Raw genomic sequence first — 22,635 nt, 5'->3', positions numbered from 1 at the left:
TGAGTCTTTGAATTTTTGCACTATCAATTGTAATGTCTCCGTTTTCATCCCTGATCTTATTTATTTGAGTCTTCTCTTTTTTTAGTTAGTCTGGTTAAAAGCTTGTTGATTATCTTTCCAAAAACCGACTTTTTGTCTTGTTGATCTTTTGTAGTACATTTTTAGTCTCAATTTAATTTATTTCTACTCTGATGTTTACTATTTTTTTCTTCTATAAATTTTGAGTTTGGTTTACTTTTGCTTTTCTAATTCTATAAGCTGCCTCATTCAGTTGTTTATTTAAAGTTTCCCTGCTTTTTTGATGTAGGCATTTATTGCTATTAACTCCTCTTTTAGTACTACGTTTGCTGTCTCTCATAGGTTTTAGTGTGTTGTGTTCCCATTTTCTTTTGTTTCAAGAAATTTTTAAAATTTTCTTTTTAATTTCTTCATTGACATAATGGTCATTCAGGAGCATATTGTTTAATTTCCATGTGTTTGCATAATTTCCAAGGTTTCTCTTGCTATTGATATCTATTTTTATTCCATTGTGGTCAGAAAAGAGACTTGACATGATTGCAATTTTTTTTTAATTTTTTGAGACTTGTTTTGTGGTCTAACATGCGTTCTTCCCTTGAGAATGTTCCATGTGCTAAGGAAATAATGTGTATTTTACAGGTGTTCGATAGAATGTTCTGTACATGTCTATTAGGGTCATTTGGTCTGTAGTAGATTAAGTCTAGTGTTTCTTTGTTGATTTTCTTTCCAGATGATCTGTCCAATGCTGAAAATAGGGTGTTAATGTCCTCACCTATTGTATTGGAGTCTATCTCTCTTTTTACCTCTAATAATATTTGCTTTATATATATATATGGGTGCTCTAGCATTTGGTGTGTATATATTTATAATTTCTGTATCCTCTTGCTGAATTAACTCCTTTATCATTATATAATGACTTTCTTTGTCTCTTTTTACAGTTTTTCTCTTGAAATCTATTTTATCTAAGTATAGCCACTCCTGTTCTTTTTTTTGTCTTCTATTTGCATGGGATATCTTTTTCCATCCCTTTATTTCAGTCTGTATGTGTCTTTATAGGTAAAGTGAGTTTCTTGTAGACAGCATATCGTTCAGTCTTGTTTTTAAATCCATTTGGCCACTCCATCTTTTGATTAGAAAATTTAGTCCATTTACATTCAATGTTATTATTACTAGGTAAGAACTTACTATGCTATTTTGTTATTTGTTTTCTGATTGTTTTATTTGTCCTCTCTTCCTTTCTTCTTGCCTTTCTTTGTATAAAAGTGATTTTTCTTGGCTGGGCGCGGTGACTCACGCCTGTAATCCCAGTGATTTGGGAGGCCAAGGTGGGCGGATCATGAGGTCAGGAGATTGAGACCATCCTAGCTAACATGGTGAAACCCCGTCTCTACTAAAAATACAAAAAATTAGCCAGGTATGGTGGCGGGTACCTGTAGTCCCAGCTACTCAGGAGGCTGAGGCAGGAGAATGGCGTGAACACGGGAGACAGAGCTTGCAGTGAGCCAAGATCATACCACTGTACTCCAGCCTGGGCAACAGAGCAAAATTCCGTCTAAATAAATTAAAAAAAAAAAAGTGATTTTTCTTACTGGCTGGGTACGGTGGCTCATGACTGTAATCCCAGCACTTTGGGAAGCTGAAGCAGGTGGATCACTTGAGGCCAGGAGTTCAAGACCAGCCTGGCCAACATGGTGAAACCCCATCTCTACTGAAAATACAAAAATTAGCTGGGCATGGTGGCATATGTCTGTAGTCCCAGCTACCCAGGAGGCTGAGGTGGGAGAATTGTGGGTGCCTGTAGTCCCAGCTACTCGGGAGGCTGAGGCAGGAGAATGGTGTGAACCTGGGAGACGGAGCTTGCAGTGAGCTGAGATAGCACCATTGTGCTCTAGCCTGGGTGAAAAATGAGATTCTGTCTCAAAAAAAAAAAAAAAAAAAAAGTGCTTTCTCTGGTAGTATGTTTAATTTCTTGCTTTTAACATTTTGTATATCTATTATAGGTTTTTTGTGCTTACCATAAGACTTGCAAATAACACTTTATAATCATTTATTTTAAACTGATGACAACTTCATTCTGATTACAAAGAAAACAGGCAAAAAGAAAAGGAAATACTCTACACTTTAGCTTCATCCTCCCCACTTTTTGACTTTTGTTGCCTCTATTTATATCTTTTTATACTATTCATCTCAAAAAGTTGCTGTACTTATTATTTTTGATAGGTTTCTCTTTTTGTCTTCCTACAAAGGTGTAAGTGGTTTGTACATCACAATTACAGTGTTAGGGTAGTCTGTATTTGTCTGTGTACTTACATTTACCAGTGAGTTGTATGCATTTAAATGATTTCTTGTTGCTCATTAATATCCTTCTCTTGCATACTGAAGAACTCCCTTTAGCATTTCTTATAAGATATGTCTGATTTTTCATGAAATCTCTCAGCTTTAGTTTGTCTGGGAAAGTCTTTATCTTTACTTCTTTTCTTTCAGTGCCTTTAGGATCCTTTTTTTATCTTTGATCTTTGAGAGTTTGATGACTATATACCTTAAGGTAGTCTTATTTGGGTTGAATCTGCTTGTTCTTCGATTTTCTTATACCTGGATATTCATATCTTTCTCTAGGTTTGTAAAGTTCCCTGTTGTTATTTCTTCAAGTAAATGATCTACCCCAATCTCCCTTCCTCCTTCCCTGCCACCGCCTTTCTCTCTCTCTCTCTCTCCCTCTCTCTCTGTCTCACCATTCTCTTTAAGGCCAATAACTTAGATTTGTCCTTTTGAGGCTATTTTCTAGATCTTGTAGGTATATGCATCATTCCTTTTTATTTTTTTGCTTTTTCTTCTGTGACTGAATTTTCCTAGAGCCTGTTTTCATGCTCATTAATTCTTTGTTCAGCTTGATCCATTCTGCTATTGAGAGACTGATGCATTTTTAGTTTGTCAATTAAGTTTTTCAATTCCTGAATTTCTGCTTGACTTTTAAAAATTATTTTTATCTCTGTTAAATTTATCTGATAAAATTCTGCTGTTTGTTATCTTGAAGTGCATTGAGCTAGCTTGGGCAACATAGGGAGACTGTCTCCACAAAAAATAAAAATAAATTAGCTGGCCATGGTGGCACACACACCTGTGATCCCAACTACTTGCAGTGTTTAAGTGGTATGACCATTCAGGCCCAGGAGATCAAGACTGCAGTGAGCTGTGATTGCACCACTACACTCCAGCGTGGGCAACAGAGTGAGAACCCTTCTGGAAAAAAAAAAAAAAGGCTGGGCGCAGTGGCTCATGCCTGTCTGTAATCCCAGCACTTTGGGACGCCAAGGCAGGCAGATCACCTGCGGTCAGGAGTTCGAGACCAGCCTGACCAACATGGGGAAACTCCGTCTCTACTAAAAATACAAAATTAGCCAGGCATGGTGGCACATGCCTGTAATCCTAGCTACTCAGGAGGCTGAGGCAGGAGAATGGCTTGAACCTGGGAGATGGAGGTTGCGGTGAGCCAAGATCGTGCCATTGCACTCCAGCCTGGGCAATAAGAGTGAAACTCCATCTCAAAAAAAAAAAAAAAAAAAAATTCATTGAGCTTCCTCAAGACAGCTGTTTTGAATTCCCTATCTGAGAGGTCACGTATCTCCATCACTCCAGGACTGGTCACTGATGCCTTATGTAGTCCATTTGGTGAGGTAATGTTTTCTTGGACATCCTTGATGCTTGTAGACATTTGTTGATACCTGGGCATCGAAGAGTTAGGTATTTATTCCAGTCTTCACAGTATAGGCTTGTTTTTAGCCATCCTTTTTGAGAGGACTTTCTAAGAATTCAAAAGGGGTTGAGTGTTGTGACTTAAGCCTATGGCCACTGCAGCCATTTTAGCACTAGGGAGTGCCCTAAGCCCTGGAATGCTGCAACTCTTACAGACTCCTTGATACATAGCTTTGGTAGATTTGGGGAAAATGAGGGAGAATTCCCTGGGTTACCAGGTGAAAAGTCTCTCACTCTTCCCTCTCTTTATGGCAAAGGAAGTCTCTCTCTGCACCAGACTGCCTGGAGTTGGGGGAGGGATAAGGCGGTCCACTCTAATGACCATGACAGCTGGCACCGCACAGGGTCACATGTAAAGCATTGTAGCCCAGCACAGTACTGGGGCTCACCCCACACCTGTAGTCACTACTGCCTGGCTGTCGCTGATGTTTATTCCAGGCCAAAGCCACTTTATTCAGCAGAATGGGGTTTGTCCCATCAGGATAGTGGATTTACTGCTGGTTCAGGTTGGGTCTAGAAACACTGTCCAGAAACAAAGGCACAGAGTCAGGAGGTTCAGTAGTCTCCTTGGTGCTTTATTTTAGTGTGACTGAGCTGGTACCCAAGTTACATGACAAAGCTCTCTGTATTCTTCCCTCTGTTTTCTCCAAGTGTAAAGAGTCCCTCAGCTGTATGGCCTGGAATTGGGGGATGAGTGACACAGGCACACCCTTGGCCACAACAGCTGGTGTCACATCTGAAGTCTACCACCTCTGTATTAGTCAGGGTTCTCTAGAGGGACAGAACTAATAGGATAGATATGATATATAAAGGGGAGTCTATTAGGAGAACTGATTCACACAATCACAGGATAAAGTCCCACAGTTAGGCCGTCTGCAAGCTGAGGACCCAGAAGGCAGTCCGAATCCCAAAACCTCAAAAGTAGGAAAGCCGATAGTGCAGCCTTCAGTCTGTGGCCAAAGGCCTGAGAGCCCCTGGCAAATCACTGGTGTAGGTCCAAGAGTCCAAAAGCTGAAGAACTTGGGGTCAGATGTTCGAGGGCAGGAAGCATCCTGCACGGGAGAAATATGGAGGCCAGAAGACTCAGCCAGTCTAGTCCTTCCATGTTCTTCTACCTGCTTTTATCCTGGTCTTGCTGGCAGCTGATTAGATGGTGCCCATCCAGATTGAGGGTGGGTCTGCCTTTTCCAGTCCATTGACTCAAATGTTAATCTCCTTTGGCAACACCCTCACAGACACACCCAGGAACAATACTTTGCATCCTTCAATCCAATCAAATTGACATTCAGTATTAACTATCACAACCTCCAAGACCAGTGTAGCACCAGGGCTTACCCAAGGACTGCAGTCCTTGTGTCCTGACTGCTACCTAAATTTATTCTGATCCCCAAGCCACTTTAGTCAGCCAATGGTGAAGCTGGCTGGGACTCAGTTTCCTCTTTCTGGGGTGGAGGATTCCCCTCTGGCCCAGCACTGTCCTAAATGCTCCTTCCGTGGGAACTGGCAGAATTCTGTCCTGTGCTGTGTTCCACTGTGACAGGGCAGCGCTGAGCTCCAATGCAGTGTTGCACACTCATTTTGTGCTCTTTCCCAAGCCCACAGATTCTTTCTTTCTGCTGTGCTGCCTGGGGCTGGAAGAGGGGTGGTGTAGATAATGCAAGACTGTCTTTCCTAGTTTTTCAATGTCTCTATCCTTGATATTACATTAAAATCAGGTACTGTGATTGCTCACTTAATTTTGTTGTTGTTATAAAAGTGCTTTCTTGCATTGATAGTTGTTCAGTTTGGGGTTCCTGTGAGGGGACAATCGCTGGAGTGTTCTATTCAGCCATCTTTCTCTACCTCTCCTCCCCTTTAAATAAAAATAAATATTTAGAGAATCTTCCTCTGTTTATTTTGGCAAAAGAACTATATATACCAAAATGAAAATTCAAGTAAAATAAATATAAACATAATTTCAAATAGATTTTAAGAACTAAAAACCAGTAGTTTTAGTAAACGTATCATTGTATTCTCATTAGGAAAGAATAAGCAGATTTTGACTTGACACAATCCAAAACTCAAAAAAGTAGGGTGAATTACTTTGGGAAATGTGAAGGTGGATCTGAAGAGGGCCACCAGGAAAAAATTCGTTAGGACCTCCTCTTGCCAAATGTCTAGGACTCTCCTGCTACCCTAATATCCTAATCATCCTAAATAAATAGGACTGTTATGTTATTAGCTTAATAGAGCTGGAAAGAGACTATGGAAATCAGGTTGCCCTCAGGTGATTCAACGGTTTGGTTTCGTTAAGTCACTGTTCTTAGCAGCTTCAGAAATTCTTCACCTGAAATTTTATTGTTTTACAAGAACCTCTTATATCATTTAGCGTTTTGCCTGAAGATTTCTCTGCTTACAATTGGCCTTTCAGATAGACGTTACATAATTGCATGCATCTCTCAGGGATAAAGCCAAAATGGCAACTTGAAAATACCAGAAGCAAAGACTAAATCTTATTCTCTGTTTTATCCCAAGAACCTAGTATACTGCTTGGCACACGGAGATCTTCAATACATGTTTGATTGGTTGCATCAACTTGAAGGCATACTCAAGGGATAGTTTTGCAGGTTTCTGAGATGAAGCAAGATGAAGACTGCCAACAATGCTACCTTTTCCTTCCATTCAACTCCTTTTTACTGACACAGTCCTAGGCTGTGTCTTAAGTTGATAAACAGCTTTGTAATGACTCTCCCAAAGCATATCTGCATCTCAAGGAATAGTTGATGAATTTAAAAGAATTACCAGCTAAAGAAGATCTGTAGACGGGGACAAGGGCCTTTATTCTAAAGCAAAGTCTGTCCATCATTGGTATCCTGTCTTTGTAATTGGAATTATATAGTGATTATCACCCACACTGTCCACTTATGCAGCTATGTAGATTTTCATTTAGGTTCTGATACCTTAAGTCACCTTAAGATACCTAAACATACCCCTTGAAAATAGTGTCTCTTCTCACCCTTCTCCATCTCAATAAATGGCTCCATTGCCCAAGGCAAAATCTGAGTTTTATGCATTCTGTCTTCCCATAAAACTTCTATACAGTCCATCAGCAAGTCATATCAATCCTACTTTCAGAATACATCTCAAATCTGTCTTCTCTTCTCCATCTCCATTTTCACCACCCCCATCCAGGCCACCAGCATCTCTCACGTGGAATACTGCAGGAGCCTCCTTACAGATCTCCACTTCTCCTCTTACCCAGTAGACTCAGCTTTCTGCACAGCATCCACATGAGCCTTTAAACATATACACTGGATCATGTTATTCCACTCCTTAGCTTAAAACCGTCCAAAGCTTATAGTTAGTCTTTTGAGATTTATTCATACTGTTGCATATAATTGAAGTTCATTCATTTTCATTTCTATATAATATTCCATTGTCTGCCTGTACCACATTGAGTTATCCACTCTACTGTTGATGAGAATGTGGGTTGTTTTGAGTTTGAACTGTTGCTACAAACCTTCTTATATAAGTTTCCTGATACACATATGCATACATTTCTGTAGGATGTAAACCTGGAAGAAGTATTGCTGAGTTGTATATTATGCAAAGACAACAGAATTCATCAGAACCAGATGACAATAAACTATGCTAGTAAAATTAGTGAGATTTTTAAGCAAGGAAAAGAATACATAGAAAGCAATGACCTTGAGGAGGTAAGAGGGGCCTGGCCTGTGCTTGTGGTAAGGGATGTGTGAGTCTTCTGAGGTGCTAATGATGTTCTATTTCTTGACCTGGGTGGTGCTTATTTTATAACAGTTTGCTAAAATGTATATTTATATTTTATATTCTTATCTGTATGGTTGCTGTATTTTGTAACAAAAGTAACCAAGCCAAACAAATAATATAAATACACCCCTAAAGTAGTACAAATACAAAGCTAAAACCCACCCAAGGCTTTATATTGCATCTAGAGTAATTTCAGTAGCTTGCCATGGTTAGTAAGTCCTGTATGATACGGTCCCTGGCTACCCCCTTTCCATTTTCCTTTCACTTATGCTTTTTTATGTCATCCTAATACTCATCTCATTTTATTAGTCATTAATTTCAAGAGTCAGCAGACTTTTTCTATAGAGAGCCAGTGGTAAATAGTTTTGAATATTTAGTCTGTATTGGTCTCTGTCACAGCTACTCAACCCTGCCTTTGTAGTACAAAATACCTAAACCAACCAGCCTGATTGTGTGAAACTAATAAAGGTTATTTACAGAAATAGGCTAGAGGCTGGGTTTGGCCCATGGATTGTAGTTTGCCAACTCATTGTTAATTTTTTATATTTTCTTTCAAACTAGACTAGTCAGTGCCATAGGATCAGAGTTGTCCTGGTCCCTGTCATAGGTCTTAGGGTGTATACATCTGTACCTTCATTTATGAATGTATCCACTGGCTTAATTCCACACATTTACCTGTGTCTCTGTCCCCTCTCAGGATTCCATATAAATTAATACTCTCACCATCAGAAACAAGTTTGACCAACAAGTTTTCTTGTTTCATGAAGAGGTGTTTCATATTTAGAAAACTTGTTGGTCAAAGTGTCAAAGTATTTAGAAAACTTGTTAGTCAATAATGGTACTTACCATTATTGAGTCTTTCTATGTGCTAGGCATTAAGCTAGACACATTTCATGCATTATGTAATTTAACCCTCACAATGATTAAACTGGAGCCATTGTCACTTTCATTTCATAGATGTGGAAAATAAGTTTCAGTAAGATTAAGGAACTTGATTAAAGTCACACAACATAAGTGCTGGGGCTAGTATTCAAATCCTTGTACTTCTAATATAGATGTTGTCTGGTAATTTAGATAAGAGCCCCATAATGGTTGGGTTATTGTACGTTTGAATACTATGCTAGTCTGTTTTGCATTCATATGAAGGAATATCTGAGGCTGGATAATTTATAAAGAAAAGAGGTTTATTTTGGCTCACAGTTCTGTAGACTATACAAGAAGCATGGTGGCTAAAACAGATTATAATTTTGAACACCTTTTTTTTCTTCTACATTGTATCTGTCCTTGCCCATCCATCTGCTTCTGGTAAGACCTCAGGATGCTTTTACTCATGACAGAAGGTAAAGGAGAAATGGCAAGAGAGAAAGCAAGAGAGAGGAAAGGAGGGAACTTCAATTATATACAGCAGTATGAATGAATCTTAAAAGCCTAGGCCAGGCTCTTTTTAACACCACATCTCACAGTAACTAATAGAGCAAGCATTCACTCTTTATCGAGGGGATGGCACAAGTCATTCATGGGAGATCTGCCTCCATGACCCAAACACCTCCCACTAGGCCCCACCTCCAACACTGCGGATCACATTTCAACATGAGATTTGGAGGGGACAGACCTTCAAAGTATATATAATGACATACAAAAAAAGCATTTAGCCTAGAACTTGGCATGTGGTAAGAACTCAGGAAATGTTACTTATTTGGTGCTTTACCTTTGTTACTTCTCTCAAAGTATTCAACAGCATTATTAATACTATTTTTACTCCTAATTTCTATTATGTCCTAATTTAATACCCTAATTTAAAGTACTATCAGGTCTAATTACATTAAGGAGTCAGTCTCAAAGAGTTTAAGATATTTGCTCAGGTTCACACAGTTACGGAAACTGGAATTTGCGTTTATAATTTTTTGACTTAGACTTTCTATTCGAGATTCTGTGTTAGCCTGTTTTGCACTGCCAGAAAGAAATACCTAAGACTGGGGGAGATATATATATGAGATTTATTTGGCTCACAGTTCTACAGGTTGTATACACATAGCACTAGCATCTGCTTGGCTTCTGGTGAGGCCTCAGGAAGCTTCTATTCATGGCAGAAGGAAAAGGGGGAGCAGGAATGCCATATGGCAAGAGAGGGAGCAAGAGAGAGAGAAGGAGGTGGCAGGCTCTTTAACCAACTACCTGTTGTGTGGACAAATAGAGTGAGTACTCACTCATTACAACAAGGAGGGCATCCAGCCATTCATGAGGGATCTGCCCCTATGACCCAAATACCTTCCACAAGGCCCTACCTTCAACAGTGGGGCTCAAATTTCACCATGTGATTCTGAGGACATAGACATCCAAACCATATCAGGTGCCGTGAGAGAATAACAGATCAAGTGACAAGAAAATTAAAAAGACAGGGAGATTATTAAAGACCTCAAAAACAAACTTGAAAGGCATTTTAAAGAATAGATAGGATTTGGACACACAGAAATTTTGCAGGGCTAGAAGGATGGGGATCGGGAAGAGGTGTTTCATATTTAGAAAACTTGTTGGTCAAAGTATCAGAGACACGAAAGCACAGGCCCCCACATAAGAGCTCAGCACACAGGAGTGGGGACAAGGGTGCAGATGCCGGGCACCAGATGAGGTCCCAGGGCAGCACACAAGGAGGAAGAGAAGCAGTTCTAGAAAATTCTGGGCACACATAAGAGGAAGAAGAATGGTAACTGACATGAACAGAAAGTGGTGAAGGATGAAGGGGAAAAACCCTGAGGAGTGGGTGCTAAAGGAAGCCTGAGAGGAACTTTCCTAGAAAGCTCCAATCAAAAGAGCACAAGTGGTATAGGAGGCCGGGCATGGTGGCTCACGCCTGTCATCCCAGTACTTTGGGAGGCTGAGGCGGGTGGATCACCTGAGATCAGGAGTTTGAGACCAGCCTGGCCAACATGGCGAAACCCTGTCTCTACTAAAAATACAAAAAGTAGCCAGGCGTGGTGGTGGCTGCCTGTAATCCCAGCTACTCAGGAGGCTGAGGCAGGAGAATCACTTGAACCCAGGAGGCGGAGGTTGCAGTGAGCCAAGATCGTACCACTGCACTCCAGCCTGGGCGGACAGAGAGAGACTTGGTCTCAAACAACAACAAAACTAAATAAGGGGTATGGGAATCCTTGGTGACCTCAGCAGCTGCCATGCCATATGGGATATCCTGGATATACACACAGAAGACAGGAGTTCTAGTGTAGGTAGAGAAGGTCATAGCGAGTATATTTTTTTCCTCCAAGAAGCTATGATACAATGAGCAGCTAGAGCAGCCTGTGAGATATTTAATAGACTCCAAGAAATTGTGTGCTTGTTTAAACAATAGGCTGTTGTGGGTTTTTTATTTGCCCCAAAACAAATTGTAATTTTGAATACTTTTCCCCCTGAATCATGTATGTCCCTTCCATCTACCTGAAAAGTCTAACCTGCTTCCTATGGAAGGCTGTCCTAATGTGACCACCCTGTAACCCCCTCATTAGCTCAGCGAACACAACAGTGAGAATGAATGAGCAAGGGGAAGACAGGGTGGTGCACAGGGAGCTGGGAGCAAGAGGAGTGGGAGGAGCCCAGGAAAGATGTCCAAATGGGGAGGGGCGAGTCAGAACCCCAATGAGAATGAGAACTGAAGACAGGCCCCAAGTGTCTTTGCCTCGTGTGTACACATCTTTGGGGTATAGGTTGGAAATACAAAGCAAACCAATAAATGGGTGTTTATTGCCAGGCACAATGATAGGCAATTTGTGTGTAAGGGAAAGAAAAGGCCAAAATCGCTGTTTATACACGAGCCTGGTACTTGTTTATACCTGGGAACAGTGGTGAACGTGTTCCTGTGTTGTACTCATGGTCCTTGTGCGCCTAGGCAGTGAAGAAGCAAGAATAATGAGGTCTGGATTTGGGGTTGAGGTTAGACAAATAGCTAAGGAAGAATGAATAGGACAAACCAGCTGTCATGACACTGCCACCTTGAATTTAGCTACCTAGTTTCTCTGCAAGTGAGAACCAACATTTTTGTGCCTGATTTTCCAGGGTTAGTTTGTGGCTAGCAATTAGTTCATTGTCTAGTCTTCTTCACAAGTGGCTTAGATTTTAGATAACGAGAACCGTGTAAGTAATCCTGTACTTCTTTCTACCTGCATTCTGTCTTTAGACTTCAGTGCTCCTTTGACCAAGTCAGTGCGGTGTTTAGTCTTACTTAGAGGACTAAAGGAATTTCTGTATCCGAGTTAAGGAGTACTAATAAGAAAGAATATGAAGACATTTTAGAGTCTGTCCCAACATTGTCTTTTTCTGCCTCTTCATAGGAAAAATCTGAATTATCTTTATCTTTGTGTCTAGCTGTGCTTCTGTTTAAAACCTGTATAGCACTTTACTGCTCCTTAATCCGGGATAGATATAGTTTCTAAAGTAAGCATGCATGACTCAGTGTTGGAACTTTTCCAGGCAGAGCAATGAAAAATGTCCTCCGTGATCTTGGTTGGGTTAATAAACAAACCCATCTCAGAAAGGAAAGAGAATTCAGGTTTTCCCTGTGAACAGGTAGAAAAAGAATCAAACTGAGTTTGTACTCAAAAAAACAGCTTAAGCAGAAAGAGTCATTTGTTCTGTGGAATGAATAATGGCAGTTTGCTGTTCTTTCAGAGCTGTGCAAACTTTCTCATTCAAACCTGATTCTTTTTTGGCCACCTACAATGCCAGGCTCTCATGAGCACCTAGGACTAGGGACAGGAAGGCAGAATGCTGCTGATGGCCCTCGCACAGGAGGTACATGCACCTCTTAAAACGAGAACACGCTTCTTCGGCCTTCTTCGGTTACCTAGTTAAATGCTTATTTAACTGTTTTCTCAACTTAATCCATAATTACCACCCATTTTCAGAAGGAAAGCAAGAAAGTTGTATTAATCCATTCTCACACTGCTATAAAGAAATACCTGAAACTGGGTAATTTGTAAGGAAAAGAGGTTTAATTGGCTCACGGTTCTGCAGACTGTACAGGAAGCATAGCAGGTTCTGCTTCTGAGGAGGCCCCAGGAAACTTAAAATGATAGCGGAAGGCAAAGGGGGAGCCAATACTTTATAAGGCCAGTGCAGCAGGAAGAGAGAGGAAGGGGAGGTGCCCCTCACCTTAAAACAACCACATCTCATGATAACTCACTCACTCACTCTCATGAGAACAGCACCAAGGGGATGGATGGTGCTAACCCATTCATGAGAATCCACCCATGTGATCCAATCACCTCCCACCAGGCCCCATCTCCAACACTGGGGATAACAATTCAACATGAGATTTGGTGGGGACACAGAGCCAAACCATGTCAAAAGTATATCCTAGCACTTATTTTATGTTTTGAAAGAATGAAAACCATGGCCAGCATATGATGGCAAACAAAGGGTTACAGTGAAGACCCTCTCCTTCTTCCTACTGAGAAGAGAGGTGGAGAGTGAAGGGGGCAGTAAGTAAGTGCTCACTCTATTCTATACCTTGAGCATGGGACTGTCAGCTTTTCTCTGAGCCTCCAGTCCTGCCAGAAGGTACAGAGATGAGCTGGGCTTGCAGCATCTCCACTGCAGGGCTTGCAGGTCCTCCAGCCCAACACAGAAGATCCTGGGCTACACGCAGGAATCTCCTGAAGTAGACAGCACAATTCCATCCTCCAAACACCACCTCCTGCTTTTTGTCGCTTCTCAGAATATTCACAGGAAACCTTACTTAACACAAGCTCTTGCTCCAAACTGAAAAATGAAAGGAGAAATACATGCAGATCTGGCATCTAACTAACGTTCCCATCAACTATTCTGTAACTCTGGGCTAGAATTAGACTTTTAGAATCTAAGTTTGAGGGATCAGGATCCTAATCCTACCATAATTTCTTTTTCTTACTCCTGCTTCCTTGTTCTTTTGAGAATGAAAATATCAGATCAAGGGAAAAGTAATGTGAGCAAATACAGTCATTGGGATTCTCTAGGCTGAGAATTTATTGTCTAAATGTTGAATGAGATATATGAGATATGAATCTTTGCTGGGCGCAGTGGCTTACATCTATAATCCCAGCACTTTGGGAGGCTGAATCATCTGAGGTCAGGAGTTCAACACCAGCCTGGTCAATATGGTGAAACCCTGCCTCTACTAAAAATACAAAAATTAGCTGGGCGTGGTGGCAGGTGCCTGTAATCCCTCCCAGCTACTCAGGAGGCTGAGGCAGGAGAATTGCTTGAACCCAGGAGGCAGAGGTTGTAATGAGGCGAGATTGTGCTACTGTTCTTGCCTGGGCGACAGAGTGAGACTGTGTCTCAAAAAAAAAAAAAAAAGGGGAGCAACAGACACCAGGGCCTGCTTGGAGGTGGAGGGTAGGAGAAAAGCGAGGATCCAAAAACTACCAATTGGGTACTATGCTCACTACCTGGATGAGAAATAATCTGTACACCAAACCCCATGTGACATGCAGATTTCCCATGTAACAAACCTGCATACGTACCCCTGAAACTACTAGAAGTACCACATTAATAGTGTGCATCTCCTTCTTCCTGCCTTGTTACTTCACTTTGTTAACTGTATCCATCTCTTGAATAGGTAATGGCATGTACATGGTACAGAATTCCCAAGGTACAAGAGTTTACGTTGAAAAGTAAGTCTCCCTCCTGCTTAACTGCAGTGGATACAGTTCCCATCTGGTACAGGCATATCACATGCTTTGTATCTACATGGCAGACTTATGTAAGTCTGGATACTGTTTCTGGTGGATGGAACATAGATCTTATATGACTTATCTGCAGTCCCTATATTTTGTTTTGTTTTATTTTGTTAATTGTATTCATTTTTTGAATAGGTAATAGATGCACATGGTACAAAATTCCCAAGGTACAAGAGTTTACGGTGAAAAGTAAGTCTCCCTCCTCTTTGCCCCAGTAAATACAGTTCCCATCTTGAAAGGCAATCACTGCTTTTTCATTGATTCCACATTTATTGAGCACCTACTATGTGCCAGGTTCTGCTCTGGGCAATGATATGAAGCAAAACAGACAAAGCCCCCTGCCCTCAAGGAGCTTACATTTTGATTACAAATTTCTTGTAATATTCATTCAATAGTATCTTAAGTTTTGTATGGCCAGCCCACTGTGGTAGTTAAAAGAAGGGCTCTAGAGTGACAGCAACTGATTTTGAATCCCATTTTCTCTATGTTCTAAGTCATCTTGGAGTATTTATTCCACCACTCTAAACTGTGTTTTATTTTGAAATGGAAATAACAATCCTGTTTTATAAGATTGTGAGAATTAAATGAAATAACATATATAAAACACCAAACAGTGCCTAAAACATAGTAAATGCTCAATAAGTATTAGTGTTAATTATAATTGATCTGATTCTACTGTTCTGTAATGCTGACTAGAGATAGTTAAAGGATTTATTTTCCCAATAGTTTTCATTTCCTCTCTTTGCTGTATGATCAAAGAAAATCACTTTCTAAAGGATAAGCAACAGTAAATTTAAGTCAAGTTTGATCATTAAACTCTTGTGTATTAGACTATTTGCTGAGTTCTATTAAGAAATCAACTCCTAGTAAATCAGTAGAGTATAGAGACACTGTTTCTCTTTATTCCTTCTAATCTTTTTTAATCCCGTGTAATTTGGAGGGTTGTACTATTTGGTCTGTACTATTAACTATTAATTTAAACTTTACAATGGGAGATTCTATATTTTACAGCAGAATTAAACACTTCTGAGCAAAGTTTCTAACAATACAATTTGGTATCCTTATCTTAAGGAACTTTATGACTCAAATCTCCAGCCAGATGGGAAAACAACTTTCAGTCCATGGAAAAGTGACAGAAGTTCTCCTTGGTGATGGTCTTAAGGTCTTAAGGTGGAAAGAGATTAGAAGAAAAATAGATCGCATAGGGGAAGAAAAGGAGAGAAAAGAACTTCTAGGATAAGAACATACTTTTAAATATTAGGCCAATAACTATTTCCTTTATTCGATATGAAAAAGGATCACTGGGGGCGTAATAAAAGACTGCAAGGATGTTGGGTTGGGTATATTACACAATATACTGGACCATTGACTTGGAGTCTAAAAAGGAATGAGGGTACACCTGTTTGGCCCACCACAGTCCTGATAATCATTTAATATACTCTCTTGCTGTCCTTTGTTCATGTTTCTATTTTGTATTGTTTTCCTGGTAGATGAAGTTGATGGATCTTTGAATGGTTGATTATGGTGTAGGCCATCTCTTCTTTCAGCCTAGTCACGATGTAGGGAGGACTAGGAAGAGGAGATTGCTGGGTAGTTGAAGTAAAATGCCTCTGAACCGTTTTTATTAATTGGTTAGTGGTGGGGTCAGGTAGATTTGGGGAGTTTTGTATTCTTTTTAAATATTTTCTAGGCTCTGATAATTTATTGATGGAAGTACATTAACAATAAGAACATCAGTGCTCAAGATAAAACTTTCAGGCCAGACGCGGTGGCTCACGCCTGTAATCCCAGCACTTCGGGAGGCCGAGGCGGGTGGATCACGAGATCAGGAGATCGAGACAATCCTGGCTAACACAGTGAAACTCCATCTCTACTAAAAATACAAAAAAAAAAAAAAAATTAGCCGGGCATTGTGGCGGGCGCCTGTAGTCCCAGCTACTCGGGAGGCTGAGGCAGGAGAATGGCATGAACCCAGGAGGCAGAGCTTGCAGTGAGCCGAGATCGCACCACTGCACTCCAGCCTGGGCGACAGAGGGAGACTCCATCTCAAAAAAATAAATAAATAAAAATAAATAAATAAATAAATAAATAAATAAATATTCCAAAATGCATCAAGTCAATACTAAGTAAGTGAGGCCTTCTCTAATGGCATCTGCCACTGTGCTCCTGGGCTTTATGTATACACATCATTTATTGCGCTACAGAGCTAACTCTAATTTATTAGTGATACATTAGGCAACCAGAGTGCAACCCCTTTGGCTTACCTTTGGACCTTGTCATTTCTCATTTTTGTTTTGGTTACCTATTACAAAATAACAGCCCCCCCACCAAATTCAGTGATTTAAGGTCTTTTTATCTCCCTCAGTTCTGTGAGTTAACTGGGGCTCAGCTGAGTCTTGGGATCTTTTAAGAGATTGCAGTCAGATAGCAGCTGAGGCGGAGGAACGTGACCAGATGTCCAAGATGGAGTCTTCATCCAAAGGTCTGACACCTCAGCTAGGATGGCAGCAACAGCTGAGCGTTGTTGGCTGGGCATTTCTCTCTCTCTCTTTCTCTTTCTCGGACTCTCTCTCTCTCTCTTTCTCAGACTCTCTCTCTCTCTCTCTCTCTGGTTCTAAGCAGCCTCTCTATAGGCTACCTTGAGCTTCTTTATAACATGGTGCTATCATCATAGTCAGATTTCTTACACTGGGACTGGCTTCCCCCAAACCACTGTTTCAAGAGACTTGAGGAGTCTGCAAGGTTTCTTTGAACACAAACTCATTCATTCAAAATCACTTTGCCAAGTTTTACTGTTCAAAATTTCAGCCAACCCAGATTCAAGTAGGGGTATTACACAAGGGCATGAATAGAAGGAAACGTAGTTCATTGGAGGTAGGGGTGAGGAGGGCATTTTAAAGACGAGCTACCAAAATCCTCTTTGCCTAAAAATAGTCAAATTCCTCTATAACACAACTGTTACTTCACTGCACCAAATACCTCTAGAAAACATAAACCTACACAACTCCTTTTTAGTGAGTGAAAATATTTGACTCTTGGTAACATTTTTAAGTTAAATATATCTGATATGAAATGCATGTCATCTTTTAATAAAATTACCTTAGTTGGCTTATACACACCTGTTAGAAGCTGCCACTAGCCAAAATGTGTTTGGATTATATAGTGGATTAGAGAAAGTTAACAAATCACACAATAAAATTCATCTCATTCCTTTCTAATCTTTGGTACAGCAGTGTGTTGTACTATATGATAATGATAGAAAGTTTTGTTTATTGAAAGGAGTGTAAATGAACTTTGTTGTTGTTATTGTTCATTTATTCATTCCATCAACAACTTTTGTGATTACCTAACACAGTGCCTTGCTTATCATAAGTAATGGAGAACAGGGACACTTTAGTGCTGTCGTTGGATTTTGTCTTTACCAATATAAATAGTAGCAAGTTAAATGCTATTTGAGTTCATGCATTCAGATATTTGGGCACTGGAAAAAGCTGTGCCACAGAATAATAGTAACCGTGCTGATTAAGCCCTTACTCTGTGCATTATTTCATTTGAATCTCCCCAGGAGGCCTGAGGGTAGAGGCAGACTTATTACCCCCAGTTTTATAGAGGCTGGAACTATGACTCAGAGCAGTTAAATGGTATTTCAAAGGTCACCCAATCAATACATGGTATAGCTTGAATTTGAACCTAGAGCACCTACTGTGCAAAACAGCATTAAAAGAATACCATTGTTTTTATTTCTAAATTCTATGTCTTTTAAGAAATGTTCTCACCATTCTAAAATGCTAAGTGGATAATTATTTAATGTTATAAGGCTATTTTATTTTCATTAATCTTTGGCTAAATGTGTTGACAACTCCCACCCCTACCCCAGACTTCTTTTGGTTTCATAGTGACCATTTCTGAAGTCTAAGAAGTGTGGCTAAAGAATAATGGAAACTTACTTTCATTGAAATTTTACTGTATACCAGTCATTTAGCATAATATTTGAAAAGAGTGCTAAGTTGCCATGACATGTAGATTTAAAAGATAAAAATAACTTATATTTATTATCAGTCATGGATTCCAAGATTATTTATGAGAACTTCCAATATACCTGGCCCAGGAAGAATATGGCTCCTAACTTAGAGGATCTCACCAGCCAATAGGAGAGACTAAGCAGATGTGTTTACTGGCAATACATTCTGATGAGGGACACCTAATGGTGAGTAGAAGGTGCGAGGGCTTCTAGAAAGAGTCAAAGATTAGAGAAGTTCATCTGGAAAAAACAATAAAGGTTCCACCAAGAGAATACACCTTAATAAAGGCTCAAAGTCTAAAGAGTTTAAGGACTTCTAGGGACTGAAAAAATTCTGTGTAACAGGAGGGAAGGTGGGTGTGGAAGAATAGCCAAGAAGGAAAAATAGCCAAGAAGTCAGTGGAAGGAACATTGCATCATAGGCCTTGCTCAGAAATTGGAATGAATGACAGTCTTTGAATAAGGCTTTGCTCAGTACTGTAGTTTGGATTCGAAATGCAGACTTAAAAAGCCGATGAACATTCAGACATTTCTCTTTAAACAAGACTTCCCCTTCTATTCTTTAGAGTTGGAAATTATTCTCTGCTTGGGAATAGTTTTCAATATGTTCCAGACATTATAAATGACTTCCCTTCTATTTCCATGTATTTACCATGTTGATTACAGTCAGGCTGATCAGAGTAAAGCACCAGGTGTCATAGCATCCTAATATTACATGAATCATGCATTTATCCATTCATTTATGCGTGTATCCAGGGAAAACAGATTTTTTTCCCTACTTTATCAGTTCTACAGATTAAGATTCCTGTGTATTTAGGTAACATTCCAAGGGGATAGATGTGCTCTTATAAAGGAGTGCTTCCTTCAGCAAGACAATTTCTAAACCCTTTACTTTCCAGCCCAATTCTCTAGCTATTCTCAGGGGCAGTGGGGACGCGCAAAAAAAAAAAAAAAAAAAAAAAAAGCAATTAAAATGGCCTCTCCAGTGTACCCAGATGGAAGATGGGAAGTCCTGCTAGTTTTTTCCTCTACTGCCAACATAACAGGGTAGAGCAGCTGAGAAGGAAGGCCACTGGTGGAGAGGGAAAGAAACAATGTAACAGCAAAGTGACAGAACTCAGCCCTGCCTCCTATCTGGGGCAACAGAGGCCTCTCCAGTCAACCCCAATTCTCCCTTTACTTTGCACTTCCACCAGGGACCTTTCGAAGGAGCACCAGTGAATCCCTCCATATTACATAGTTGAAAGAACTTGGGCCAAAAATAAAGCAGAACACCCATTTGCTTTTTCCAACTTGTCTCACTTCTGTTCCCTTCTTCAAACTCTTGATAAAAAGCAGCGGCAATTAGTGCATTGCAAAGTGCTTCTTGGAGAGTTGTGGGAATCACTGCTGCTTTCCTCAGCCCCAGTTTCACAACCTCAACTCAAGGGCAGGCCCTCCCTCTCTCTTTTTCCCCTCCTTCCACCTGACAGGGACCATAAATAACTGAGGCTCCCAGTGTTCCCAGCTGAGAACAAAGTTGAAAGTTTGCCTGGAGCTCCGTGCCACTCCCCGCCTGGGCCACTGCTTTGTTTTCTTCTAATGTTTTTCCTCTACCTGGGTTGGCTGTTTCTTCATTCATATTTGAGAAGAGTCACCTCCAGATTAAATGTAGCACTTCGCTCTCTCTGCCTACATGAAGGCTGTCTCGGTTACCGGACTAGGCAACGCGCATTGGTATCAAATTACCGAAAGTCTACACCGAGCAGTCCTCATATTTACATACAAATAACTCAGGGGCTTGCATTTATGTCACCATTCTGTCCTGCTAGAGGCTTGCCAGAGGAGTTTTTAATCCAATCAGAAGGAGCTTTAAAAGGATGTCTGCGGAGTGGTCAAAAGGATCTTAATCTCAATTAAGTGGCTTTTTTTAAAAAAAGATTTTTTGGGAGGCCTGAAATTTTGAAAATCTTCGAACCCTGAGTGGGGAAAGATGTGTAATTCCTCAATTGCCTACGAGGATATCAAGATGCTGGGAGGAATTCAGCGGTGGTGAAGAGAGTGGATACAAACCAGGCATTGGTTTGCTTGAGCTGGTTTGGAGGTTAATTCTAAATCACTGCTTAAGGAATTCCTGGAAACATCAGGAAAACATTTGATCATCCAAGCCTAGTGGAAATGGCTTTACCGCAGAGTAAGATCTTTTGAGTTGTACTTGGTGTGTGCTGTTTTTGTTTGAGATGCAGTGAATGTGCAAATAGCCCAGCCGTAAATAGTTACTTAAAATAATCTCTTGGTACTGGGTAGCAGCAGTAGAAAGTTGATCTGTTTAGTTTTTACATTTGCAAAAACAGTAGTTGACAGTGTATTTTTAGACTTGATTGGTAGTTTAAAAGCTGAGCTCTTGCGGTTTCCTGAGTTTAAATGAATGGAAATTGTAAACAGTACCTAATATAGGAATTGGAAAATATATCTGGGGGAATGAATCACTTACCTTTGAGAAAACACAACATGTACACTTTTGCAATCTCTTGGCCAGCGAAGCTTGTGTCCAGAAAGAGGGTAAGAGTTTGCCTGGGTGGGGAGGGAACTTTTCTGCAGCCTGTGCTACCTTTTGAGAAGGATGGGAAATGTCCCAGAGGGCAAAAGACAATTGAAAAACCTGCCTTGTCACTCTTGGAATGTGGTTTTTCCCTGTGAGGTCATGTTTTGCATACGTAGCTGGTAAAAGTATTTCACATAATTAACTCTTTGTCTTGATAATTAAAGAGCAATTTATATAGTCCTTTCAAAGTGCTAGAGCACCCATATTATCACTGGAGAATACTGCTTTGCTTTCCATGTACATTTCAAGCACTGGGACAGTTGGGCTGTTGTTAATTTGATAGGTTTAGAAACATTTCAAAATTGACGTGTTCCAAGGCTCTCCAACCGAGCAAGTTATGGTTCACATAACTTGCTAGTTTCTTACATAAGCCCCAAACTGAAATCCTGTGTGTGAGAAAACCGGTTGTTTTTTTTTTTTTTAAATGTCTGTTTCCTTCCCACATATAATTTCAAGAACGGTAATGAAGAGGTGGTTCTTATTTTGTAATCCATGTCCATTCAAACAAGCTGCCCTCATCGTGGGTGAGGTGAGGTGAGGAGAACTCTGACATAAAACATCTACCTGTCTAGTCAGCTGAGGCTTACGGGGAAGCAAAGGGATAGGGATAATGTTTTAAGATTCGTACTTAATACCAGGAATTGTTTCCGCTACTTAAATTCACTCTTGAAATTGTATACTAACCTTTACCTGTACCTTTTCCTTCTCAACGGGAGTTACAAAAAATTATCCAGGGGAAAGGGGAAGGTGAATATGAGATAATGGGGCATTTGCTGATAATCAAAGGAGTGATTTTCTCCACAGCTGACACATTCAAAAGGGAAGCTTTTGATGTGGGCTTGCTCTCTACATCTGCAGGTGAAGATGCAATGACGGGGGACACAGACAAATATCTTGGGCCACAGGACCTTAAGGAACTGGGTGATGATTCCCTGCCTGCAGAGGGTTACATGGGCTTTAGTCTCGGAGCGCGTTCTGCCAGGTACTTCATTGTTGCTGTCTTTCATAGTTAATTTAAAACAACCATGATTTGCCATAAATCAAAATCATGTTCATTTTTCACATTATCCCAAAATGTGTTCTTTGGATGAAGACGTGAATTTAGCGAAATGTTCTCGACGCAAATACACATGCTCTGCTGTTTTCTTTTGTGGTTTGTAGTTGTTAATTTCATGTGATTGACCATGTTAATTGTGTGTTCTTTTTTTTCCCACTTTGCAGTCATGCTTCCAGCACAGTAGCAAAAGAGCTCACTGACAAAACTGGGAGAACCAATCTGAGTCACATATTTCAAAATTAAGTTTTGTTCCATATTGAAAGAAAATATTATTTGCTAATAAGTAAGAAATACATGTGTAGATTGTTCACTATTCTCTCTTTGTTATTGAAATAATAATTCAAGATTAAAAGAGAGCATTTTTGAAAAAAAATTATATTGTTTATTAAAGTTGTCCACCAAGTGTTTGAGTATCTCTTCTAAAACTGTTCCATTATTTTGTTTATAAGGGACATGTTGGAAGTATAACAGTGATTTACCAAAAGTCACAGACAGGAATGGTGACAAATTCAGTTCTTACAACTGAAGTGGAAAACTTCTGTATGGGAAAACCTTGACTCAAACTTTTCTTACACTGTTGAAAGAAACAGAACCTTGTGCAGAATTTGGAGACTTCTTTGCCCTAGTGTGGATTAACAGAGTGTTTGCTGACAGTGAAGTTATTTTAAAGCTAATAATTAAACCTTCTAAGCCAGAGCCCTGAGGACATTTTCCTATAGTTTAA

General features: G+C 40.1%; 1 protein-coding gene across 34 annotated transcripts in view; it reads left to right on the top strand.

The window, feature by feature from the left end:
- The window catches only part of ANK3 (ankyrin 3), a 704,392-nt gene that overhangs the window by 570,268 nt on the left and 111,489 nt on the right, over positions 1-22,635 (top strand). For 21 of the 34 annotated variants that reach the window (XM_031652632.1, XM_031652636.1, XM_031652640.1 and 18 more), the window contains 2 exons: positions 14,385-14,438; positions 21,713-21,836. In XM_031652632.1, the coding sequence (XP_031508492.1) occupies positions 14,385-14,438; positions 21,713-21,836 (178 nt within the window). Of the gene's footprint in view, positions 1-14,384; positions 14,439-19,775; positions 20,444-21,712; positions 21,837-22,635 lie in introns of those variants that run through there. The other 13 variants (XM_031652653.1, XM_031652651.1, XM_031652649.1 and 10 more) reach the window with 2 other exon arrangements.

This window comes from Papio anubis, chromosome 11 (assembly GCF_008728515.1).
Source record: "Papio anubis isolate 15944 chromosome 11, Panubis1.0, whole genome shotgun sequence".
Taxonomy (NCBI): Eukaryota; Metazoa; Chordata; class Mammalia; order Primates; family Cercopithecidae; genus Papio; species Papio anubis.
Note: the sequence above shows the minus strand (reverse complement) of the source record. Positions and strands in the feature narration are given on the sequence as shown.